General features: G+C 44.7%; 1 protein-coding gene across 1 annotated transcript in view; it reads right to left on the bottom strand.

Annotated features, from left to right (window-relative positions):
* Positions 1 to 7,315: 7,315 nt before the first annotated feature.
* Positions 7,316 to 27,558, bottom strand: part of LOC141145557 (alanine aminotransferase 2-like) — a 48,712-nt gene continuing 28,469 nt past the window's right edge. The window contains exons 7-11 of the mRNA XM_073632347.1: positions 15,887 to 16,023; positions 13,633 to 13,804; positions 12,535 to 12,690; positions 11,835 to 11,947; positions 7,316 to 7,406 (exon numbers count right to left, since the gene is read on the bottom strand). Coding sequence (XP_073488448.1) covers positions 7,316 to 7,406; positions 11,835 to 11,947; positions 12,535 to 12,690; positions 13,633 to 13,804; positions 15,887 to 16,023 — 669 coding nt within the window. The remainder of the gene's footprint in view (positions 7,407 to 11,834; positions 11,948 to 12,534; positions 12,691 to 13,632; positions 13,805 to 15,886; positions 16,024 to 27,558) is intronic.

Genomic DNA, 27,558 nt, shown 5'->3' with positions numbered 1-27,558 from the left:
CCAGAATACGAGAGATAATGTGACCCCTACGCTTCCAGAATACAGGAGATCATGTGACCCCTACGCCTCCAGAATACAGGAGATCATGTGACCTCTATGCCTCCGGAATACGGGAGATCGTGTGACCTCTATGCCTCCAGAATACGGGGGATCATGTGACCTCTAGGCCTCCGGAATACGGGAGATCATGTGACCTCTACGCCTCCGGAATACGGGAGATCATGTGACCTCTATGCCTCCAGAATACGGGGGATCATGTGACCCCTACGCCTCCAGAATATGGGAGATCATGTGACCTCTACGCCTCCAGAATATGGGAGATCATGTGACCTCTATGCCTCCAGAATATGGGGGATCATGTGACCTCTTCTCCGATGTGCAGACCCTGAGCTGGATTATTCCACATGTGCACGCTCTGCTGCTCCAATAGGCTGGGATGTGCATACCTTCCTTTCTAGACTCGGTCACTGAATAGAGGATGACCTCTTCCAATGTTCCCTTTATTGCCCCGTATTTATTACACAGCTTGTGTGATATTCCTTAGTTAATATTTACCTAAAAATCTATTTTCTGTTAAAATTCACAGTATAGCCGGCTTGCCTTAGATATCTATGACAATCCTGGGAATCAGGGGCATAAGTTCAATTCATGGGGCCCTATAGCAAAATGTTGATGGGGTACACCCGGCAATGTCACAGCATGATCCTGAGAATCTGAGACATCAGGCAACCTCTCCAAATGGGGCTCTTTCCACCCTCATGCCCCATAGCAGTCACCTTGGCTGCTATGGCTATAATTACACCATTGATGAAAGTGAAGGATCCCTGGGGGATAAACCCATGCCTCCCAACTTTTTGAGATAGGAACGAGGCACACCAATTAGAAAAGTATGTAGGCATAGAACACACACCCTGCCACGCCTCCTTAGAATTATACAAAAATATGTATTAGTGCCCTTTGCACACGTTCGTGGTAAAGCGCCGCTCGTTTTAGTGGCACTTTACAGCATTTTGGCCACTAGTGGGGCTCTTTTAACCCCAAAAAGGGGGTTAAAAACTTCCGTGTTGTAGCGCTTCCGACGCATTTTTTCAGGCGCTTCGGAAGTGTTGCCCATTCATTCCAACGGACAATGGCGTTTTGGGAGCGCTGTATACAGCGCTCCCAAACCGCCCCAAAGATGCTGCTTGCAGGATTTTTTCTAACGTCCCACAAGCGCACCGCCCCAATGTGAAAGCACCCATTGCAATGAATGGGAGCCAGTTTTCAGGTGCTTTACAGGTGCTATTTCTAGCGTAAAACGCCTGAAAACTGCCTCAGTGTGATGGGGGTATTAGGTAAACCTACAAGTGCTTTTTTTACCATTACTATTCCTTTATGAGAGAACAAGAAGACCTGGACAGCCGCACACCGGAATGGATAAATTTGTCTTTTTATTCAAAATACAGGATCATGGGGTACACAACACGACTGTGGGGTGGTACAAAAATAGCTGACGCGAAGTGCTTACTCATGGCCAACCTCTCAATGGGGCCCCTTTCCACCCTCATGCCCCATAGCAGTCGCCTTGGCTGCTATGGCTATAATTACACCATTGGTGAAAGTAAAGGATACCTGGGGATAAACCCATGCCTCCCAACTTTTTGAGATAGGAACGAGGCACACCAATTAGAAATGTATGTAGGCATAGGACACACACCTTGCCACGCCTCCTTAGAAGTGTCATTTCTGTCTGCTGCCTCCTTCCTCTGCTATCAGCATGAGTCACTTCTGACAAGTTTTCCTGACACCAAGAGAAAAAAGGTGACAGGGGAGGGACCTCCAGCTGATTGACAGCCTCAGCTCTGTCCCTGTGTGCTGTGTGGAAGGGAGGTGTCCCTTCCTTCCAATCAGCTTTTACTGAGTTCTGCAGAGTGTAACTTCAGCTCTCCGCCCCCTTTTTTCTGAACTCTCAGAAAAGCTTTTGAATGGCTGTAGAGAACAGAAGACTGCAGATAAACAGGCACAACTCATGTAGAGGGATTTGATTTATCTCTATGTGTCACCTGAGGCCAGGCACTTCACTGGGTACATGTAAGGGTTTACAACCACTTTAACCACTAAGCTACCGCCCACCATCATATGACGGCAGGACGAGACAGCTCTTGTTCTGGGCGGACGTCATATGATGTGATCACCCTCCCGAGCCACTAGGGGGCGCGCGCGCGCCGCCGGGGGTGCGCGCGCGTGCCCGCTGCGCCGCTCGGGACCCGGTGCGCATGCCCGGCGGCCGCGATGTCCGCCGGGCACCCGCGATTGCCGGGTAACAGAGCAGTACCGTGGATCTGTGTGTCTAAACACACAGATCCACGTCCTGTCAGAGGAGAGGAGACCGATGGTGTGTCCCTTGTACATAGGGACACCGATCGGTCTCCTCCCCTAGTGGGTCCCCTCCCCCCACTGTTAGAATCACCTCCCTAGGACACATATTAACCCCTCGATCGCCCGCTAGTGTTAACCCCTTCCCTGCCAGTCACATTTACACAGTAATCAATGCATTTTTATAGCACGGATCAATGTATAAATGTGAATGGTCCCAAAAATGTGTCAAAAGTGTCCGATAAGTCCGCCGCAATATCGCAGTCACAATAAAAATCGCAGATCGCCGCCATTACTAGTAAAAAATAAATAAATAAATAAATATGTTATAAATCAATCCCCTATTTTGTAGACGCTATAATTTTTCGCAAACCAATCAATATACGCTTATCGCAATTTTTTTTTTTACCAAAAATATGTAGAAGAATACATATCGGCCTAAACTGAGGAAAAAATTTGTTAAAAAAAAATTGGATATTTATTATAGCAAAAAGTAAAAAATATTGTGTTTTTTCAAAATTGTCCCTCTTCTTTTGTTTATAGCACAATAAATAAAAATCACAGAGGTGATCAAATACCACCAAAAGAAAGCTCTATTTGTGGGGAAAAAATGATAAAAATTTCATTAGGGTACAGTGTTACATGACCGCGCAATTGTCATTCAAAGTGCGACAGCGCTGAAAACTGAAAAATGGCCTGGGCAGGAAGGGGGTGAAAGTGCCCAGTATTGAGGTAGTTAAAGGGACTTAGAGGGTGTAAATGGTGATTTAAGCAGCTTCTTGTGTTCCAGTAATACGCTGTATTCCAGTTTGGGTGGAATCCTCCTTTCAGTCCACGTTTTGGATGTTTTATGCCCGGACAGTGTCATTGTATGAAACCCTCTACCGCCATCTTGTGGCTAGAACAGCAACATTGGGATAAAATCTTAGAAACAAAGAACAAGGAGGAAAGATGGGTTTTGTTTTAAGAGCATATTAAATAAGGGCATTAGCCAATGCATCCCATTGGGTAATAAAATTTGAAAGAGTGAACAAAAGTCCTGGATGGCTTAACTCCAATGTAAAAATGCATATAAAAGCAAAAGAGAAGGCCTTCAAAAAATACAAGTTTGAGGGATCATCATCAGCTTTCAGACTTTATAAAGAATGCAACAAGAAATGTAAGGATGCAATTAGGGTGGCTAAGATAGAACATGAAAGACACATAGCGGAGGAGAGCAAAAAAAAGCCCAAGAAATTATTTAAGTATGTAAACAGTAAAAAAGGGAGGACAGACCATATTGGCCCCATAAAGAATGAGGAACAACATCTGGTTACAAAGGATGGGGAGATGGCAAAGGTATTGAATTTATTCTTCTCCTCAGTCTTCATGAGTGAATCGGGGGGCTTCAGTAACCAAAACTGCAGTGTTTATCCTCATGACACAACACAGGAAGCACCTCCATGGTTAACAGAGGACAGAATTAAATTTAGACTTGGGAAACTTAACATTAATAAATCACCGGGACCAGATGACTTGCATCCGAGGGTACTTAGGGAACTCAGTCAAGTAATTGTCAGACCATTGTTCCTAATTTTTACTGACAGTCTACTGACTGGAATTGTACCAGCGGATTGGAGAAAAGCCAATGTAGCACCAATATTTAAAAAGGGCCCAAAATACATCCCTGGGAATTACAGACCAGTTAGCCTAACATCAATAGTATGCAAGCTCTTGAAGGGGATGATATATACAAGATTTTAGTAATGAGAATGGTTTCATTAGCAGTAATCAGCATGGATTTCTGAAGAATCGTTCTTGCCAAACCAATCTATTAACCTTCTATGAGGAGGTGAGTTGCCATCTAGATAAAGGAAGGCCCATAGATGTGGTGTATCTGGATTTTGCAAAAGCATTTGACACAGTTCCCCATAAATGTGTACTGTACAAAATAAGGTCCGTTGGCATGGACCATAGGGTGAGTACATGGATCGAAAACTGGCTACAAGGGCGTGTTCAGAGGGTGGTGATAAATCGGGAGTACTCAGAATGGTCGGGGGTGGGTAGTGGGGTCCCCCAGGGTTCTGTGCTGGGACCAATCCTATTTAATTTGTTCATAAACGACCTGGAGGATGGGATAAACAGTTCAATCTCTGTATTTGCAGACGATACTAAGCTAAGCAGGGCAATAACTTCTCTGCAGGATGTGGAAACCTTGCAAAAAGATCTGAACAAATGAATGGGGTGGGCGACTACATGGCAAATGAGGTTTAATGTAGAAAAATGTAAAATAATGCATTTGGGTGGCAAAAATATGAATCCAAACTATACTCTGGGGGGAGAACCTCTGGGGGAAGGATGGAAAAGGACCTGGGGATCCTAGTAGATGATAGGCTCAGCAATGGCATGCAATGCCAAGCTGCTGCTAACAAAGCAAACAGAATATTGGCATTAAAAAGGGGATCAACTCCAGAGATAAAACGATAATTCTCCTGCTCTACAAGACTCTGGTCCGGCCGCACCTGGAGTATGCTGTCCAGTTCTGGGCACCAGTCCTCAGGAAGGATGTACTGGAAATGGAGCGAGTACAAAGAAAGGCAACAAAGCTAATAAAGGGTCTGGAGGATCTTAGTTATGAGGAAAGGTTGTGAGCACTGAACTTATTCTCTCTGGAGAAGAGACACTTGAGAGGGGATATGATTTCAATTTACAAATACCGTACTGGTGACCCCACAATAGGAATAGAAGGGAGTTTAACAAGACTCGTGGCCACTCATTAAAATTAGAAGAAAAGAGGTTTAACCTTAAACTATGTAGAGGGTTCTTTACTGTAAGTGCGGCAAGGATGTGGAATTCCCTTCCACAGGAGGTGGTCTCAGCGGGGGGATCGATAGTTTCAAAAAATTATTAGATAAGCACCCGAACGACCGCAACATACAGGGATATACAATGTAATACTGACATATAATCACACACATAGGTTGGACTTGATGGACTTGTGTCTTTTTTCAACCTCACCTACTATGTAACTATGTAACATTCACTGCACCTTGGAAAATGCTGCCAGTATAATTACCTATAATCTGTATTTATATTACAGCCGAACTTTACCTCTCCATAATTTTATATCAATCACCTTCCTCGGAATTGTATTTTTTTTTGGGGGGGGGGATACCCTTTTTTGGGAACCCCTCCTCACATTTCCTTATTTCTGGTCTAGGTCGGGATGATGTCTACTGTGCTCTCAGCCTCCTAGTATATCCACGTCATGAGTCCCAGAAGGCCACGGCGGTATTGTACAGTACATGGGGTATGCTGCATCATTGGGGCGGGTTTGTGTTTTATTCAGCCACCCCTCATGCATGTCATCACAGGGCCACTTGTGCTACCTGGTAGAGACAGCTGGCACCCACTGGTGATGTCAGAAGATGGCAGTGTAAGATATAAAAACATCTGAGATAAATGCTTTTTTTCCCCTTGCCTGAGGTGGGGTCTCCGCACCAGCTACATTGAGTTTGTTATCGTGGAGCAAGCCATGTTTAGGTACTTATCCTGAAATCCTTTGATGTCCCCTCTATTATTGCTGTGCTGGCCCTAGAGGTTCTGGTGGGCCCCCCACAGCCTGTAGACCCCAGCCAGGATATACAATAAAAAAGCAGGGGGTGGAAATATAGGGTTGGGGGGAAGTTACATTCCTCCTTGACTTCCTGTTATTTCACAGATATCACAAATCAGGCTTACAATGAGAATGCCAATATGTACAAAGAGCTATCATCCTACCATGGATCAGGATCCGAGATGGACTTCCAACCAAACTCTCCACCCAAATTCTCCACCCAAATTCTATACCTCAGTTAAATGTGGAGTCTGGTGGTTTGAAGTTCATTTTATCTTTTGGACACATCAATGAAAAGGTCTCTAGCTCATCCTGTTCCATATAACAATTTAAATATTACAGCAAGGATGGTGGGAGGTCCACCATCTTTAAAATCTCTGTATATTAACCTTGCAAACCTCCAACTGACACACACAGGTACACCAAAAATTACTTTCATCCTTTTACAGCTGTCCTGGCACAGGTCACATGATGTCTGAGTTCCTTCTATTTCAGAATTAAAAGATGGTTAATGAGGTTGGTCACTCTCTTCTAAAGATGCAATGGCATTATGGGGGGGGGGGGCGTCATTAGAAGACAGCGGCCAACATCATTGACCATCTTCCAATTCTGAGGAAGAACCAAGCTGCAGGAAGGCATGTCATTGGGATCCGGCATCCAGAACTGGAAGGAGAATGGACATGGTACCACCAGACCGCAAGAAGGATGAGTGGAGGAGATCCCATGTAAGACAAGTAGAAATCACAGCTTGAAAGAAATATGGAGCATCCATTGCTAGCCCCCTAATGAAGATTCTAGCTATCATCCTGACCCAATGTCTTCAATACCCTCTAATGGGCCTGCAACACTTATGCAGATCAGAAAGGGAATTTAGGAGTCCCTACCTGCCGATCTGTTCCAGTCCAGTGACTTGGCATGGAAGTGGAAGGTTCAGCATGACGGCCGAGTAATGCCTTGTTTTAGGAGGATAGCCTCTTTGGTTGTCATGACAGGTTTAGGTTTAGTAGTTATCTACAGTTTTATTTTGCATTGTAAGGCAATTTTGCTGGACATTGTGCAAAGCCCCATGACAGGTCCTCTTTCATTTCCAGAATCTGCCACTAGGAGATGTTTTTGGTTCAGTTTTGGGTGGACAGACCAATTCCCTATTTCTCACCATCTCATTTTGGTCATGTGATAGAATTCCGGGCATTGTATGACACCGGATGTAGGAGTGATATATACGAAACATTGTTGCAAACATACCATAGTTTCCATTTATTGTGGAGTGCGTGCTGATTTGTGGATGCAGTGACTGGGCAAAGTGCTAGTAACTATTAGTATGATGTGTGTATTAGTGTGATGGGAATTCGGGGGGGAATCGGCTCAGGAATATTCGTGGAGAAATTTTCCATGGAATTCTACGATCTTTTCCAGGATGGATTTCAGTTCCTCCAGAGGGTGGAGCAGAGAGATCCTGAAACACACAATGAACATGAGATGAACCAAACCAAATTATCATATATTTCACAAAATGTATCCTAGGACACCCCCCAGACTATAGTATCATGGGCGGGGGGGTGCACCTGGGGGGCTCTCAACCAATTTAACCCTGGGAGTTAGGGGGCTTCTGTCACATATAGAACTCCCCTATCCCTGGTCTATATTATCCCAGAAGAGAGACGGGAGCCTTTGTCACATATAAGACCCCCCCCATCCCCAGTCTATAATACCCCAGGAGGGAGGGGGAGCCTTAGTAACTTATGGAACACCCCCATCCCCAGCCTATATTAACCCAGGAAAGAGGGGGGGAGCCTTTTTCACATATAGAACACACCCACCCCAAACCTATATTAACTGAGGAGTGAGGGGGAGCATTAGTCATATATAGAACACCCCCCCATCCCCAGTCTATATTACTCCCGAAATGAGGGGGGAGCCTTTGTCTCTTATAGAACACCCCCACCCTGAGACTATATTACCCAGGAATGTGGGGGGGAGCCTTTGTCTAATAGGACACCCCCAGTCTATAGTATCATGAGGAGGGGGTGCACCTGGGGGGCTCTCAACCAATTTAACCCCAGGAGGGAGGGGGGCCTCTGTCACATACAGAACACCTCTATCCCTGGTCTACATTACCCCAGGAGAAAAGGGGATCCTTTGTCACATATAGAACACCCCCATCCCCAGCCTATATTACCCCAGGAGCGAAAGGGGCCTATATCACATAGAGAACACCCCTATCTCAAGCCTTTGGTACCCCAGGAAGGGAGCCTTTGTAACACAGTCCTGGAATGGACTCTTTTACACATAAAACACAGTGACACCTCCCATCACCAGTCTCTATTACCCCAGGAGAGTGGAGGGGCGCTCTTAAATACAAAACACAGTGAAACCCCTATCTCCAGCTTATTTTACCCTGGAAGGGAAGGGGGGATGGGGGGTTCTGTCATAAATAGAACACAGTGATACCCCCATCACCAGCCTATTTTACCCTGGAAGGGAAGGGGGGGTTCTGTCACATATACAATAGAGCAAGACCCCCATCCCCGGCCTCTATTTACCCACTGACAGTCCCAATGCTACTAAAAACAATAATGATCTCTTTGGTCCCCTATCATCCTGACCCAATGCCAGGTCCCCTGATAGCATCTGTTCCCGGCTGTTGTACGCTGTGCTATAGACAAAATGTTGGACTGTCACAAGACCTGAACAAAAGAACACATAGGCAGGCTGTCATCCAACATCTGGGGCCACCTCCACTAATACAGTATATATACACCGTATCTCACAAAAGTGAGTACACCCCTCACATTTGTGTAAATATTTTATTCTTTTCATGTGACAACACTGAAGAAATGACACTTTGCTACAATGTAAAGTAGTGAGTGTACAGCTTGTATAACAGTGTAAATTTGCTGTCCCCTCAAAATAACTCAACACACAGCCATTAATGTCTAAACCGCTGGCAACAAAAGTGAGTACACCTCTAAGTGAAAATGTAAAAATTGGGCCCAATTAGCCATTTTCCTTCCCTGGTGTCAAGTGACTCATTAGTGTTATAAGGTCTCAGGTGTGAATGGGGAGCAGGTGTGTTAAATTTGGTGTTATCGCTCTCACTCTCTCATACTGGTCACTGGAAGTTCAACATGGCACCTCATGGCAAAGAACTCTCTTAGGATATGAAAAAAAGAATTGTTGCTCTACATAAAGATGGCCTAGGCTATAAGAAGATTGCCAAGACCCTGAAACTGAGCTGCAGCACGGTGGCCAAGACCATACAGCGGTATAACAGGACAGGTTCCACTCAGAACAGACCTCGCCATGGTCGACCAAAGAAGTTGAGTGCACATGCTCAGCGTCATATCCAGAGGTTGTCTTTGGGAAATAAACGTATGAGTGCTGCCAGCATTGCTGCAGAGGTTGAAGGGGTGGGGGGGTCAGCCTGTCACTGCTCAGACCATACGCCGCACACTGCATCAAATTGGTCTGCATGGCTGTCGTCCCAGAAGGGAGCCTCTTCTAAAGATGATGCACAAGAAAGACTGCAAACAGTTTGCTGAAGACAAGCAGACTAAGGACATGGATTACTGGAACCATGTCCTCTGGTCTGATGAGACCAAGATAAACTTCTTTGGTTCAGATGGTGTCAAGCGTGTGTGGGGGCAACCAGGTGAGGAGGACAAAGACAAGTGTGTCTTTCCTACAGTGAAGCATGGTGGTGGGAGTGTCATGGTCTGGGGCTGCATGAGTGCTGCCGGCACTGGGGAGCTACAGATCATTGAGGGAACCATGAATGCCAACATGTACTGTGACCTACTGAAGCAGAGCATGATCCCCTCCCTTCAGAGACTGGGCCGCAGGGCAGTATTCCAACATAACAACTCCAAACACACCTCCAAGATGACCACTGCCTTGCTAAATAAGCTGAGGGTAAAGGTGATGGACTGGCCAAGCATGTCTCCAGACCTAAACCTTATTGAGCATCTGTGGGGCATCCTCAAACGGAAGGTGGAGGAGTGCAAGGTCTCTAACATCCACCAGCTCTGTGATGTCATCATAGAGGAGGGGAAGAGGACTCCAGGGACAACCTGTGAAGCTCTGTTGAAATCCATGCCCAAGAGGGTAGTGCTCTTGGCAGTGCTGGAAAATATTTAGTGGCCACACAAAATATTGACACTTTGGGCCCAATTTGAACATTTTCACTCAGGGGTGTACTCACTTTTGTTGCCAGCGGTTTAGACATTAATGACTGTGTGTTGAGTTATTTTGAGGGGACAGCAAATTTACACTGTTATACAAGCTGTACACTCACTACTTTACATTGATATATATATATATATATACAGTATATATATATATACATACATACACACACAGTATATGATTTTACTCGATTTTCCCATTTCTTTGTCACCCACAGATAAATAATAGATATATTAGAGGAGATAAACCTTTTCTGTGCTCTTGCTGAGAGTGTGATCTCTGACTTTCCATCAGTGTTGCCAACAGTCAGTATTTATACTGGCAGCCAGTAGAAAACTTGCACTTTTCTCCTGCCAGTAAATGCCAGTGACAGGAAAAGGTTGCCAGTAAAAAATATGTCTGTGACTACTACAGTGTGTTTGGGTGGCGCCGGCAGGGGGCAGGTCTGGCGGAGGCGGTGCCTGATCGTGTCAAGTGTGTCATGGTGCAAGGGAGCTGAGCGGAGCGGCCGGAGCCTTGTGTGCAGGTCTGTGGGATGGGAGCAAGGCAAGCCAGGAATGGGAACGTCAGTGCTCTTTGGGCTGGAGTGGACCGGCGTGGAGAGAGACTGTCATTGTGACTCTGGAGGGGACGTGTCATGTTGGTGAGGTGTCATCATCATCTGTACTGCTGCACACTGCTGTCAGTGTCACTGTTAGAGTCAATTTCATGAGTGTGCGTCTGAACATTCTAATACATTCTAATTCTCCTGTCCCTGAGCTACTTACTTACTACCAGTGGTGGCTAGTGCTCAATATTTTGGGGGGCGGCAAACCAACGAGAACACCCCCCCCCCCCGCGCGCGGGAGACGGGTGGGAAGGCGGCGACCCCCCCTGCGTGGGATGGACGGGAAGGTGGCAATCAAAGGCCTCCTTACCTTAGGAGGCAGATGACTAGGATCCAGGGTAGGGCTGCTACTCCTCGCTCTGGGGCCATTACTTCTCCTCCCAGCCTAACAGGAAGTGGGTCTTGAGACCCAATTGCCCGGGAGTCCTATAAAAATCCCTGGTCAATCGGGTCTCAGGACCCACTTCTTGATTGGCCGGGAGGAGAATCAGGAAGACAATGGCAAATATTAATTCTCTATTGTCACACAACTGAATGGGCTCAGGGTGCAGTGCTCTGCGCTCCAAGTCAACACTTTTTTGAAGCCAATTAGAGCCTCAGGCTCTAATCATGTGCTTCAAGAAAAAAAAAACAAAAAAAAAACATAGAAATCCATGTGTCCGGTGTCCTGCATGTAGATTAGGGGCCGGGCGCATGGATTAGGGGCGCGGTGCCCCTGCACCTCATATGGATAGGCCGCCACTGCTTACTACAGTATATCGCAAATAAAATAAGAAATATGTTGATTGCCTTACTATCTCCCTTAAATCACATTGCTAATTGCATATTGTATTTGTGTGTAGCCTAAATACTGAAATTTGTACTTAAAACTGTAATTTTGTAACTTTTGGAAATGCCAATAAAAACTTGGCTGTGCCAATAAATTTTGGGTGTCGTGTCAGTAAATTTCAATCTGGCAGTTTGGCAGCACTATTTTCCATGTGTTCAGGTTCAATGACCAAATAGCAGCAAATGATTACATTGTATACGGTACACAAAGTATACTTTATTCATATTTATTTGAATCACATTTTCTAAGAAGTAAACGCTCACCTAAAGTGGTAAGTTCCCTTTTCTTGGCCAAAGCTGGTCCCGTCCACCAAGACGATGCCGGTCTCCTCCAGGAGAAGGTGGCAGAAGAGTACATCGGGCGCCTGTCCCCGTTCCTGAGAATGAACACAGCCGTCACTCGTACCGCCCTGACCCCGCCCCCTAATCCAAGGCAATGGACCCGCCAGGTCCTCCAGAGAGCCACATTTTCGGGGGGGAAGAAGGCAGCTAGCCAAATAAAGATTACTTTTTTTTTAATAGTAAACCTGTATATTGTCTGCACTATGCATATAATCGGTTCTTGTTTGGAATATTTTCTTTCATTTCCTGTTGGGGTGCCAGTGGTCCCTAGAACAGGAAGTAAGGGTAATTTTCCCAATCCATAGGCAATAAAAGCCAGAAAACTGGTATATTCCAAATCCAAAATTCTTTATTAGGCTACATGTAAAAACAGCAGAGTACAGCTAACGCGTTTCGGCCGTGATTTTCCCAATGGAGGGGATAGAGAATTGAACACTTCCCTGCTACCTCCAATGACATTTTCAGGCCAGGGTTCCGCCTTTCAGCTACAAATTAGCACAAAGAGTGCATTATACCAGGTAATGACAGGTTCCCTGTAGAAACTAATATTGGCCCCCGGGGGGGGGGGGGGCATTGTTTGGGGGTTTGTTGGTTAAGTAGCACACTGTATGTGTATCTGTACCTGCGCCAGCCTGACGGCTCTCTCCGGGATCTGGATACGGGGAAAAGCATACAAGGCCCCCTGTATGGGGCCGCAGTGGATTCCTGGGGCCCGGTTTAGTATTTCCTCTGCCAGTCGGGCCTTCTTCAGCTGAGAACTCAGAGAATTCTGTGTCTCCTGCAGTATAAGATGGAAGCGGAAGGTAAGTAGCCTCATATCTAGCTGCTCCCCCCCCACTCACCTTCAGGTCATCTAACTTTAACGCTTTCCCAATCACTCTTGCGGGTCCATTTATAAAGATGGATGAAATCATCACATTTTGCTTTGATACATTTTATCCTATTGGCCATAAACAACAACATCACATGGAGCCCCTTCTCCACCTCTCCCCACATAGAATGTAATGGATTACACCCAAATTAGGGTGGTGTCCACTATCACTGATGGGGAATGGTCAGACGACCATTTTTCTGGATTCAGTTTCCCAAAGTGAACAATTGCGGGGAGCAGCTCTACAAGATGGTCAGAATCGATGGAAACAATTTTCGACATGAAAATAGAAATCTCGATCATGGCCTTCATAAGTCACATGACAGGGATGTTTTTTTGTCCCATTATAGAAGTTTGTTCCATTAGTACTGCCTTTCAGCTACAGTAAATGCACATTTGTAGACTCGTCATTTCAGAAGGGTGGGGGCGGATGGAAAAGACAAGCACCGCCCACTAGGGGCTTCTGCCTTGGCACAGCAGTGTGATCAAGGTCTCCTCTATTCCCTTTATTGAGGCTGTAAGCCACCAAATATTCTCTATATTATATACAGTATTATATAAATGAAGGGGTCTCCAAACTTCCAAAGAAAGAGACAGTTTACTGTCCTTCAGACTTTAGGGGGTCGGACTGTGCCCAGTGGGAGTAAGCAATGCCCGATCTTTGAAATAAGTGTTGTTATTGGGAGGAATAGTACCCTATTGTAGGTGTCAGTGGCAGGAATTATGTCTCATTGTTGGAGTCAGTAATAATGCCTCAAGGGCCGAATACAGGCAAGCAAAGGGCCGCAGTTTTGAGACCACTGCTATATATCGCCACCAGGTATTACATGTCTTACTTGCAACACTCACCGCTTGGAAAATCTCATACGAGGGATCTCCAGGCTGTGGGGGGTCCACCAGAACCTCCAGGGCCAGCACAGCAATTATGGAGGGTATGTCAAAGGATTTCAGGATATCAAAGTGCCTGAACACGGCTTGTTCCACGTTAACAAACTCAATGTAGCCGGAGCGGAGGCCGCACCTCGGGGGAGGGAAGAATAAGCATTTATCTCAGATGTTTTTATATCAACCCTATGTAAACATCTAATAACAATTGTTACTACTTAACTTTGATGATATAATAATCATATGCAAAGGTTTAGCACAAGGATAGGGATCTTTATATCAGCAGTACAGGGAAAGGAGGGAAAAGGGAGGGGAAGAGGATGCAACACCCAACACAACAAAGGGAGGGGACAATAGCAACTCCCCTCTCTCCCACCAAAAATTGAAAGGACTTTGAATGTGCCAAGACAATAAGGAGACAAAACAGCAAAAAAAACTAAACTTAATGAAAAGCTGATTTTATTATTAAATTCCTTAAAATCATTGTATCATCATTAAAAATAAATCAGCAGGATAAACTGGTAACATCAAAAAAGGTAGCATTAGTAAAACACCAAGCACTGTACAAATAAGCCCATTGAACTGAACTGGTTCGATGCGCTTATTTGTACAGTTTTTGTCTGAGAATATGGATCGGCTTATAAAAGAGGACCTCACTGACACCACAATGTGGAGGAGCCCTCAAAAAGAGCTTTGGATGCTCTGATAGATCACAGGAATATATTGTAATGGTGATCTCCTCTCCTTCAGTGTGCAGTGGTGGAAATCTCAATAGCTGGAGGACTTTATTTACTGATGGGATGTTTTTGTCTGAGAATATGGAACGGCTTATATAGGAGAATGTCACTGATACCACAACAGGAAGGATCCCTCAGAACGATTTTTAGATGTTCTGATAGATCACAAGAATCTATTATAATGGTAATCTCGCCTCCAGAGTGTAATGGTGGAGATCCCAATACAGTAGTTGGAGCACTTGATCTTCCAATGGAAAGTTCTGTCTAAGGATATGGATCAACTTATAGAAGAGGACCTCACTGATACCACAACATGGAGGATCCTTCAGAAAGATTTTTAGATGTTCTAATAGATCACAGGTATCTATTGTAATGGTGATCTCCTCACCTCCAGAGTGTAAAGGTGGAGATCCCAATAGTTGGAGAACTTGATCTTTTGATGGGACATTTTGTCTGAGGATATTGAACAGCTTTTAGAAAAGGACCTCACTGGTTCCACAAATGAAAGATCTCTCAGAAAGAGTTTTAGATGTTCTGACAGATCAGAGGAATCTATTGCAATGGTGATCTCCTCTTCTCCAGAGTGCAATGATGGAGATTGCAGTAGTTGGAAGACTTGACCTTCTGATAGGATGTTTTGCACATTTGATGAATATAAAAAAGGACTTTGTTCGGAGAGTGGCTTTGAGTATTTTAACTATTTTAGATTTTTTTACACTTGCAATCTGAATAGTACTTGATTGGATTTTCCTTTATGTTCAGTTTACAGAGAAGTATATTTCATATATGGATTTGAAAATACATTGTCATGGATTGAAACAAAATTTAAAAGCCTAAGCTGGCCACAGATGGATACAATTTTGGACGAAAAGTCTTAAGAAAAGTCTTAGGAAAATCCTCAGAACATTCCTTTGTCGTTCAAAAGATTTTGTTTGCCTTTAACATTTGATTTTTGGAATGAATGGACTTTGCCAAATGAAAACCACATACACTGCTAGAAAATCGTTCACTCACGAAAAATTTTCCATCCTGATCCATTAAATTTTCTCATCAATACAGTCGAATGGGAATGTCGATTAGACTCACTAATGAACCTTTTTTTTCATAAGAATTTTCATTTGAAATTTTACCCATCTATGGCCAGCTTTAGTCAATACAATGTCTGTTTTAATGCTAGTAAAGGAAACTCCTGAAATGTCACTTCATGTAATTGTCTTATAGCTGAAGGTTTATGATGGATTTAAAATTAATAATTCATGATAGATGAATTAATAATGAATTGATTATTAAGATGATTTGATAGCTTTAGTTATAATAGGGTATTATAGGAAAACCCTGATCCAAGATCCCCTTTTTGGGGTCAATAAGCAAACCATCTACCAATCCCCAGTAAGGAAGAATTGGCAATAGTTGCCCTGAGGAAGGAGTTCTTGGTCCAAGCTCCACAATAAGCACCCTTTGGATGGATATGTGACACTCACTCTCCGCTGATCCCCTTAGAGATGGAGTAGATGGACACCAGCTGAACCTGCTCAGAATACTCTGGCCCCATTTCAAACAGAACTTTCTTAAGGGAATGGAAAACAGATCCTGGGGCGAAGATATTCTCCTGATATACCTGGGGGAGAGGAGAAAGTGGTGCTGAGAAAACGCAGTGTGACCCAACAGGAGGATGACCTATGAAAGATAGAGAGAGAACAGCAATACAATCCTCCAACCTGACATCATACACCCCCTCTGAACATAGCAAAGAGAACCAGTCACAGGGTCAGATTAATGGTGTATATGGTACCAACTGCACAAAAAATGGATAGGAAACAAGCAAAGGTATACAGATCTCCCGAGGGTAACGCAATGCTCTACAGTAGGGGTAGGCAACTGGTGCCCCAAGCAGCATGCAAAGCCTCTTTTGCCGGCACTCAACTCCCTCCCCATCAGCAGAGCAGTGCAGGGAAGTGTCGGTGAGACACTAATGCATTCCCCTTTCAGAGTTCCCCACACCTGCACTGAGGGGGAGGCACTGCGCCCCCACACATTATAAAAGATGTTTGGTTCTCTAACTTTGCTGTAGCTGCGATCGTCCGATTTTGTGATGGGGAAGAGATTGGATGCAGTTCTGCTGGGGGGGGGTCCCTGTTTCCAGGAGGAGGAGGACTGTGTTGGCTACTGCTGAAGCCAATCACAGACCTGCTAACCCTGTCCACTATCTGAAGGAAGCTGGCTTGCTTGGTTGCCACTACCAATCTCAGAAAGAAGGGATTTCACTGTGATTGAGAAAACCACAATCAGGTGAAAGTTTGTGGAATTACTGTTGAGCTTCTGGGAACTTTGTTGAAATTATTCCTGAACCTTTGCATCACTTACTACTGAACCCCGGCACTCTGTGTAACTTTAAGCCACAGCCAGTATTTAGCGCAATGAAAATCACACCCGATCATTTTTTCTCAGCTGGGGGGGTCCCAACTTATGATCCTGCACACAGGCCCACTGCTTTCAGAAAATGCCCCTGACCTGAGCTCATCATTACAGATGCTTGTATGTGACATCCCATACATCCCATACATCTCATACATCCCATACATCACATACATCTCATACATCCCATACATCCCATACAAGCATGTGGGCTGGAAGCGAGAGGTGGATCAGCAGGATGAATGTGCCAGGAGAGGTAGATGTGTCTCATCTCTGCTTCCTTTCACCACTCTGCATATCACATAGATGAGAAGAGGGTACAGCGGTGGGGCAGATGTGCAGGGAGGTACAGTGGTGGAAGAGATGAGAAGGGGGTTTAGCAGTGGGACAGATGAGCAGGGGCATACAGTGATGGGCCAGATGAGCAGGGGGGTTCAGTGTTGGGGCAGAAAAGCAGGGGGGTAAAGCAGTGGGGCAGATGTAAAAGGAGGTGTATTGGAGGGGCAGATGAGCAGGGGGAACAGTGGCTGGGCAGAAGTGCAGGGGGGTACAGAGGTGAGACAGATGTGAAGGAGGTACAGTGGTGGGGCAGATGAGAAAGCGGGTTACAGTGGTGGGGCAGATGAGCAGATGGGTTTAGTGTTGGGACAGATGAGAAGGTGATTCAGTACTGAGACAGAAGAGCATGGGGATATGGTGGTGGAGAAGATGAGCAGGGGGTTACAGTGGTGGGAAAGATGAGCAGGGGGGGTTCAGTGTTGGGGCAGAGGAGCAGGCGGTTACAGAGGTGGGGCAGATGTGCAGAGGGATGCAGAGGAGAAGAAGGTACATTGGTGGAACATATGAGCAGGGGGTTACAGTGGTGGGGCAGAGGAGCAGGGGGAACAGAGGTGGGACAGATGTGCAGGAGGTACAGTCGTGGGGCAGATGAGAAAGGGGGTTACATTGGTGGGGCAGATGAGCACATAAGTTCAGTGTTAGGACAGTGAAAAGTGGGTCTTTTTTTTTTTGCAGCTTTGGGGACAACATTGAAAATACACAAGTACTTTAAATTACAGTTTTGGAGGATGCCTCAAAGCTGTATACAGTGTTATGGAACAATTTCTTCAGGTTGTTTTAGCAAGGACGCTTCCTTTTTCATTGTGTGGTGCTAAGCCTTGTTTGACCAGCAGCAGTAACAGCTGAGGCAGATCTAAAATCTATAGGAAGATGTCTTTTAAAAAAAGTGACAGCTATAGCAGGCGTAGCCAATGACCAATTTCATGGCCTTTTTTATGGATTTTGGATTATTCAAAATTTCTGGCGATAAAACTGCAAAGTTTTTGGCCAAAAGTTTCCAAATCAGGGGATTCACCTGGAAACTACGCAGCAGCGAACATGAACCAAATTCCAAGTGAGGGCAAAACTTCTTACATTACACAGCAGAGGGAAGGCTGCACAATACCAGGAAGGTACCGGAGAGTTCCTATGGAGAATTCCCAGTAGAGTCCTATGGGTTCTTGGAGATTCCTGGGGCATTCCAAGAGAGTCTCAGGGATTCCCAGGAGAGCCTTGGGGAGTTCCAGGAGAGTCATTGAGGGTTCCAGAAGACTCCCTTGTAATTCTAGGAAAGTCCTGGAGAATTTCAGAAGAGCTCGAGGGGGTTTAAATCCTAGGGAGTCTTATGCCGTGTACACACAAGCGCTTTTTCCGTCGAAATAAACTCTAAAGGTTTCTCAGACGGAATTCTGCTCAAGCTGTCTTGCATACACACGGTCACACCAAAGTCAGAACACGGTGACGTACAACACATACGGTGGGACTAGAAAAAGGAAGTTCAATAGCCAGTAGCCAATAGCTTCCGTCTCGTACTTGCGTCAGAGCATGCGCCGTTTTTGGTACATCGGAACAGCATACAGACAAGCGGTTTTCCTGATAGGAAATAGTTCTGTCGGAAAAATTTAGAACATGTTCTCTTTCTAGGTCCATCAGAATTTTCAACGTAAAAAGTCCGATGGGGAATACACATGGTCGGAATATACGATGAAAAGCTCCCGTCTGACTTTTTCTGTCAGAAATTCTGCTCGTGTGTACACAGCATTAGAGATTCCTGGGGGGTTCCAGAAGAGTCCTGGGCATTCCCAGGAGAGCCTTGGGGGGTTCCAGAAGAGTCCTGGGCATTCCCAGGAGAGCCTTGGGGGGTTCCAGGAGAGTCCCTGGGGATTCTGTGAGAGCCTGGGGGATTCCAGGAGAGTTCTGCAGGTTCCAGGAGAGTCACTAAGGATTCTCATAGAGTCCTGGTGGTACCAGATGAGTCTTTTTGAGTTCCATGAGAGTTCTGATGGATTCCAGGAGAGTCCCAGAAGATTCCAGGATAGTACTGGGGGTTTCAAAAGAGTTTTGAGGAATTCCAGGAAAGTCCAGAGGTTTCCAAGAGAGCCCTGAGGGGTTTCAGAAGAGTCCCTGGGTTTCTGGGAGACTCCCAGGGCATCGCTAGGAGAGTAGTCATGGGGGGGGTTTCAAGAAAGTAATGGAGATTACAGGGAAGTTCTGAAGGATTCAAGAGTGTTCCAGGGGATTCTAGGAGAGTCATGGCAGTTTCAGGAGAGTCATGGGAATTGCAGGAGAGTTCTTAGGGAACGGGGGGATTCATGAACCTAAGCATTAATAACAATACAAAGACAACCTGCCAAATTGTCTCTTCTTGCAGGTACCTGATGTGGTCGATTTCTGATGGAGTGGATGAGTGCCAGTTTTTTTTTTTTTTTTTTATTGCTCTCTCTGCCTTCTTGTTTCATCATTGGTTGTCCATGTAATGTGTCTGTAGCACCCTATAGTTTAGGCAGGGAGCTCCTCACAAATTTACTTGCCAGCAGTAGTCATCCTGGTTGATGGATAGAGGTCTACTGATTTCTCCCTAAGTTTGGCCTTGTTGCCCTTTTCTCTTGTACCTCTAGGTGGCCGGGTACTTGGTGGTACTAGATGTAGAAGGGCATCCCAAGGTCAGGTTATGGGTATGGTTATGTGGGGTATCTCAGCCAATGGGCAGGGGTTTTCTTGAATCCCTTGGCCTGCTGGGAGAACCTATATATTTAGGTGGAGTCAGGTGATCTATGTTCTGTGCCACGGCTTTCTGGGTGGACATGTGTCATTTGCCCTCCAGTAGCTGGGCCGGGAAATGGGCCTATCCCAGGGGGCGTCTGGCTGCTAGGCTGTGTGAGGGCCTATCCAGAAGCAAGGGAGCAGCGCGGGGTTGGGATTGCGGCTTGCAGTCCAACGAGAAGTGACGGTTCTGTCGCCCGAAGAACCTGTCAGTGGTCGGAGGTAGAAGGGAAGCTGTCGCCACAAAGGGACCGACAGCCATATTACCAGGGACCACAGTGAGTAACTGAAGCAAGTACCGGAGACACATTCCCACCGAACTCGGTGGAGAATCGGGAAACTTCAGGCGGTGATCAAGTCAGGGACCCAGCCAGCAGGGGTGAAGCTTGAGAAGAATCTGGAGTGCCTAGCTAGAGACCTAGCAGAGAGGCGGGGGTGACGCTTGAGGAAGATACCACCGTGAACATTGGAGGAGCTCAAGGGATTTGGAGATAGCGAATCAGAGGGTCTAGTGAGAGACCGGGAGCTCAGTGTTGAAGAACTATAAGAAGCAGCTGTAGTGAAGTTGAAGGAACTGTTACATTTGAGTTAGGAACTGTTAAAGACTGTTGCCATAGGAGACAGCGTTCCTGCACGTGCAGATGTGACTTCTTGCTGGAGGCCTTTCCCTGCATGGCTGTCCCCCTATTGAAGTCTCAGAGTCTGCTAATTAAATTTGCAACTATCTAATGGTGTCCTGACCCTAACCCTGGTGAAGATATTTGCCAGCACACCATGGAACAACATAAATAGCGTCCAAAGGGGTTATTTATTGCATGATCACAACAGAAGGAGAGTGCAATGTTTCGGAGTCACGCAGGACCCCTTCGTCAGGTATGTGATAAATGTGGGGTAACAGTGAAAAGAATTTAGATAACCATCAACCAATCAGAGAAAGCAGAAAAAAGAAGAAAAAAAAACAAAGCTCCTCCCACCCCCAGACTGGTATGACATCACAAATCCCGCCAAAACAGTTCAAATAATTCAAATACATTAGCACAAAATCACAGATTTAAGAAAAAACATAACAGAAGAAGGGATTAGAAAAAAGACATGCTGATAGTGCCTTTATAATACCTTTCTATTGGTGTTCAGGCGTGGGTCCCCAATCACTGTGGGGACAAACCAGCTTTCAGGGAGCATCAGGATACAGCGCACGATCTTGCTATATATCGGCGCCAGTGCAGGGATTGGAAGCTGTGGGGCAGAACACGGCAGTGATCGAGGGCCGCGCTTGTGCAATGCAGCGGAAGGTATCCAAGGCAACCAGGGACGCTATAGTGCCGGGGCGCCATGGTGTAGCCAGCGTGTGACGTTAGTGCGAGGATGCTGGGTTTACAACAGCCACCGCCGGCTGCGCATGCGCGTTGTGCCGGTGGTAGCCGAGTGGAGGGACGCTGCTGTACTGGGGCCACCGATGTCATGGAAACGAGTGACGTCGGTGGACCCCTCCCATGGGGCAGAATATGTCCAATCAAGGGAGGTGGGCAAGAGAGGTGTAGTGAGGAACGTGAACGCGAAAGAAGCAAGCAGCCGCAGAATGAGGGACCAAGAAGTGCGAACGAATAGAGGAGAGAGGGTGCGAGCATGAAGAGAAAAAGGGAACGAGGAAAAAGGAAAAAGAAAGGAGAAGAAAAAGAAAAGAAGTGGGACCAAAGAGTTATGAAAGCCAAAGTGAGAATAGCAGACAAAATAATGATAAAGAAATAGTAGAGAAATAATAAATAATTAAGAGAAAAAACAAAGTGAAATATAAAAATAGAAACAAAAGAAAAGAAAAGAAAATGAAAAGAAACCAAGAAAATCAAATGAAAGAAAAGAAACGAAAAGAAAAGGAAAAAGAGAATAAGAAAGAAAAAGAAAAAAGAGGAAAGAGGGGGGGTGGGGGTTGTAAAGGAAAAAGGGTGAAGAAAAGGGGAGGGGGAAGGTGGGAATAGGGAGGGAGAAGGGGAACGGGGGAGGGGAAGGAGGAGGGGAAAGTGGAGAAGTAAAGGGAGGTAGAGAGGAGGGCTTGTACCTCGATGCAGAGAACCTGTTAGGCTAAGTTCAAAATGAAACTCAAAGTACATACAGAATATTGCAGGGAAAAATGCAGGTGAAGTAGCCACAGTAATTACAAAGTAATCCCGAAATAAGTTGCCATGGGTTCGTCATCAGATCATCGCCAAGATAGACGGAAAGAAAGAAACAGAGAAAAAAAAAAAAAAGAAGAAAAAGGGAACTCAGTGGTCAAGAGAAAATAGTTTGATCATCGTTCAAGTCAAGAACACAGGTCCGTTATCTCTCGTTTAAGAAGCATGTGAATGATAGGTTGGCATTGAGTCCTCCAGGATGCACCATGCCCAGGGTGTGGATCCAATAGGCTTCACGTTGTAGCAGTTGACGGTCATGGTCACCTCTGATGGGCTGTTGGACATGTTCTATGACCATTCCCCTTAGTTCGTGTGTTTGATGTCTGTGTTTGAAAAAATGCACAGCCACCGGTTTGTTATGGTCAATCTGTATATCCTCTTCTGTTTTAGACAGGGCGAGTCTAATGTCGCTTCTGTGTTTTTGACACCTCCTTTTAAAAGGGCCGGTTGTTTTGCCAACATAGATGAGTGCGCATGGGCATTTGAGGATGTAGGCGCAGTAGTCGGTGTTGCAGTTCAGGTACTCTTTTATGTGATAGCGGTTACCCCTAACCCTCTCTCCCCCCAAAAATACAAAAAGAACTGTTAAGAGAAATAAAACCTCTTTTACATCCAAGAAGTGTCTGACGCCCAATGACTTTCACCATCTTTGCACCCACTATGCCTCACAACCCCCCACATACAGAAGGATTTCAGCTATCTTTGGCCCTGGAGGTCCTCATTAGACCGAAGGAGGCCGGTGACCTTGCTACATGTCAAAAGGATTAAAGAGAGTAAGATGACATTATGAGAAGCTCTGATCATCCCTGCTGGACACACAAAGGTTGGGAAGGCAGGGGGCGCACACACATTTTCAATTTGCTTGTGTAGCACTGCCCCCCTTGAGGACTGCTAAGAATTACCTGCTCATCTGCACAGCCATGACCAAGTGAACCTTTCAACCCACCTGACACTCTGGGTTCAGACATCCTGTTAATACTATAAGCAAGAATCAAGCAACTCAATAGTATAAGGTTCTGAAATGTTTTACTTAAATCAAATAGGAAAAGTTATTGTACAAAGAAAGGAGTAAATCCGCTAAGCTGTGATAACAGCGCCAACTCAGCAAACAGACTTCTCCCAAACACAGCAATGGTTGAACAATGAATAATGTTATATACACAAAAGTACACTACATTCAGATCCTAGGTCACCTTCTATGGGATGTTTCAGTTAACTACACTTGTGGCCACACTGAGATAAATGCAATCCAAACAGCCTATGCTATATTCATGGGAGAGCTAATCTCCCGCTGGTGTTATTTATATATATATATATATATATATATATATATATATATATATATATATATATACACTGTATTTATTGGCATATAACACTCACTTTTTCACCATGAAAATCGGGTGCAAATATTGTGTGCGTGTTATACGCCAATACTTCAATTTTAGCTGCCTTGTAGGGGACAGGGAGGGGGGCGGGACGAGCACCATCAGATTATATACAGTGAGAATCTCCTGTTTACTTGGCGGCCTCTGTAATGGGAAGTCCCGTCTCCTGGGCCGCCATTGGACCACTGTTCTGTCTATCATAAGAGATTCTCACTGTATGTAATCTGTCGGTGCTCCCCCCCCTCCCCTCTAGGCTGCAGATGGGCATCGATCAGGCTGCACTGATGGCAATGGTGAGGCTGCTGCATAGATGGCAATGGTGAGGCTGCATTGATGTGGACTGATGAGGCTGCATTGATGGCACTTGTGAGGCTGCAGATGGGCACTGATCAGGCTGCATTGATTTGCAATGGTGAGGCTGCAGATGGGCACTGACCCTTATTTTGCTTCAAAGTTCCTTAACCACTTCAGCCCCGAAAGGTTTTACCCCCTTCCTGACCAGAGCACTTTTTACAATTCGGCACTGCGTCGCTTTAACTGCTAATTGCGCGGTCATGCAATGCTGTACCCAAACGAAATTTGCGTCCTTTTCTTCCCACAAATAGAGCTTTCTTTTGACAGTATTTGATCACCTCTGCCGTTTTTATTTTTTGCGCTATACACGGAAAAAGACCGAAAATTTTGAAAAAAAATGATATTTTCTACTTTTTGTTCTAAAAAAAATCCAATAAACTCAATTTTAGTCATACATTTAGGCCAAAATGTATTCGGCCACATGTCTTTGGTAAAGAAAATGTCAATAAGTGTATATTTATTGGTTTGCACAAAAGTTATAGCGTCTACAAACTAGGGTACATTTTCTGGAATTTACACAGCCTTTAATTTATGACTGCCTATGTCGTTTCTTGAGGTGCTAAAATGGCAGGGCAGTACAAAACCCCCACAAATGACCCCATTTTGGAAAGTAGACACCCCAAGGAATTTGCTGAGAGGCATGTTGAGCCCATTGAATATTCATTTTTTTTGTCCCAAGTGATTGAATAATGACAAAAAAAAAAAAAAAAATTACAAAAAGTTGTCACTAAATGATATATTGCTCACACAGGCCATGGGCATATGTGGAATTGCACCCCAAAATACATTTAGCTGCTTCTCCTGAGTACGGGGATACCACATGTGTGGGACTTTTTGGGAGCCTAGCCGCGTACGGGGCCCCGAAAACCAATCACTGCCTTCAGGATTTCTAAGGGCGTACATTTTTGATTTTACTCCTCACTACCTATCACAGTTTTGAAGGCCATAAAATGCCCAGATGACATAAAACCCCCCCAAATGACCCCATTTTGGAAAGTAGACACCCCAAGCTATTTGCTTTGAGGCATGTTGAGTCCATGGAATGTTTTATATTTTGACACAAGTTGCGGGAAAGTGACAAATTTTTTTTTTTTTTTTTTTTTTTTTTTTTTTGCACAAAGTTGTCACTAAATGATATATTGCTCACACAGGCCATGGGCATATGTGGAATTGCACCCCAAAATACATTTAGCTGCTTCTCCTGAGTACGGGGATACCACATGTGTGGGACTTTTTGGGAGCCTAGCCGCGTACGGGACCCCGAAAACCAATCACCGCCTTCAGGATTTCTAAGGGCGTACATTTTTGATTTTACTCCTCACTGCCTATCACAGTTTCGGAGGCCATGGAATGCCCAGGTGGCACAAACCCCCCCCAAATGACCCCATTTTGGAAAGTAGACACCCCAAGCTATTTGCTGAGAGGCATGGTGAGTATTTTGCAGCTCTCATTTGTTTTTGAAAATAAAGAAAGACGAGAAAAAAAAATTTTTTTTTCTTTTTTCAATTTTCAAAACTTTGTGACAAAAAGTGAGGTCTGCAAAATACTCACTATACCTCTCATCAAATAGCTTGGGGTGTCTACTTTCCAAAATTGGGTCATTTGGGGGGTTTTTTTGCCACCTGGGCATTCCATGGCCTCCGAAACTGTGATAGGCAGTGAAGAGTGAAATCAAAAATTTACGGCCTTAGAAAACCTGAAGGCGGTGCTTGGTTTTCGGGGTCCCGTACGCGGCTAGGCTCCCAAAAAGTCTCACACATGTGGTATCCCCATACTCAGGAGAAGCAGCAGAATGTATTTTGGGGTGTAATTTCACATATTCCCATGGCATGTTTGAGCAATATATCATTTAGTGACAACTTTGCGCAAAAAAAAATAAAAAAAATAAAAAATTGTCTCTTTCCCGCAACTTGTGTCACAATATAAAATATTCCATGGACTCGACATGCCTCTCAGCAAATAGCTTGGGGTGTCTACTTTCCAAAATGGGGTCATTTGGGGGGGTTTTGAACTGTCCTGGCATTTTATGCACAACATTTAGAAGCTTATGTCACACATCACCCACTCTTCTAACCACTTGAAGACAAAGCCCTTTCTGACACTTATTGTTTACATAAAAAAATAATTTTTTTTTGCAAGAAAATTACTTTGAACCCCCAAACATTATATATTTTTTTTAAAGCAAATGCCCTACAGATTAAAATGGTGGGTGTTTCATTTTTTTTTTTCACACAGTATTTGCGCAGCGATTTTTCAAACGCATTTTTTGGGGAAAAAACACACTTTTTTACATTTTAATGCACTAAAACACACTATATTGCCCAAATGTTTGATGAAATAAAAAAGATGATCTTAGGCCGAGTACATGGATACCAAACATGACATGCTTTAAAATTGCGCACAAACGTGCAGTGGCGACAAACTAAATACATTTTTAAAAGCCTTTAAAAGCCTTTACAGGTTACCACTTTAGATTTACAGAAGAGGTCTACTGCTAAACTTACTGCCCTCGATCTGACCTTCGCGGCGATACCTCACATGCATGGTGCAATTGCTGTTTACATTTGATGCCAGACCGACGCTTGCGTTCGCCTTAGCGCGAGAGCAGGGGGGACAGGGGTGCTTTTTTTTTTTTCTTTATTATTATTATTTTTTTATCCTATTTTTAAACTGTTCCTTTCATTTTTTTTTTTTTTTAATCATTTTTATTGTTATCTCAGGGAATGTAAATATCCCCTATCATAGCAATAGGTAGTGACAGGTACTCTTTTTTGCAAAAATTGGGGTCTATTAGACCCTAAATTTCTCCTCTGCCCTCAAAGCATCTGACCACACCAAGATCGGTGTGATAAAATGCTTTCCCAATTTCCCAATGGCGCTGTTTACATCCGGCGAAATCTAAGTCATAAAATGCTCGTAGCTTCCGGTTTCTTAGGCCATAGAGATGTTTGGAGCCACTCTGGTCTCTGATCAGCTCTATGGTCAGCTGGCTGAATCACCGGCTGCATTTTCAGGTTCCCTGTTGAGACAGGAGAGCCAGAGAAAAACACGGAAGACGTTGGGGGGGGGGAGGGGCATTCCCTCCCACTGCTTGTAAAAGCAGTCTAGAGGCTAATTAGCCGCTAGGATTGCTTTTACATGAAAGCCGACCGCTGGCTGAAAAGAATGATACCAAGATGATACCTAAACCTGCAGGCATCATTCTGGTATAACCACTCAAAGTCGTGAATGGCGTACCTGAAGACAAAAAAATGGTTAACAATAAAGCACAGTAAACGGTAAGGTATAAAAAATTGCATACCTGAAAAGTAAACATGATAAAACATAATAACAATAAAACATTGCAGAATAGAATACAGTAAAAAAGAGCAGAACAATAGAGAGAGAATAGAGAGAGAGAGAACAATAAAACGACAACTTTTTTTTTTTATTTTATATTTTTGTATGTGTTTTTTTTTTTTTTTTTTTTTTTACACTTTTTTTTGTAACTAACTTTTATAACTGTAACCGGTTCCAGGTACGGGTCTCTCAAAATGCGATGGCATCTTGGGAGACCCTGTGAAAGTGTGCCTAGTCTATGCAATGCTGTACCCTACGCTAATACTCAACTAGTGCATGGTAGCGTTCAAAACATTCACCAATGCAAAGACCAGGATTGTCAGGACAGGAGGGACAATAATAGCGGGTGTCACGTCTATATCCGCGCTTGCTGCAGACACGACATCTTTTTTGGGGGGGTTCGTT

The sequence above is a fragment of the Aquarana catesbeiana genome, linkage group LG05, assembly GCF_042186555.1.
Source record: "Aquarana catesbeiana isolate 2022-GZ linkage group LG05, ASM4218655v1, whole genome shotgun sequence".
Taxonomy (NCBI): Eukaryota; Metazoa; Chordata; class Amphibia; order Anura; family Ranidae; genus Aquarana; species Aquarana catesbeiana.
Note: the sequence above shows the minus strand (reverse complement) of the source record. Positions and strands in the feature narration are given on the sequence as shown.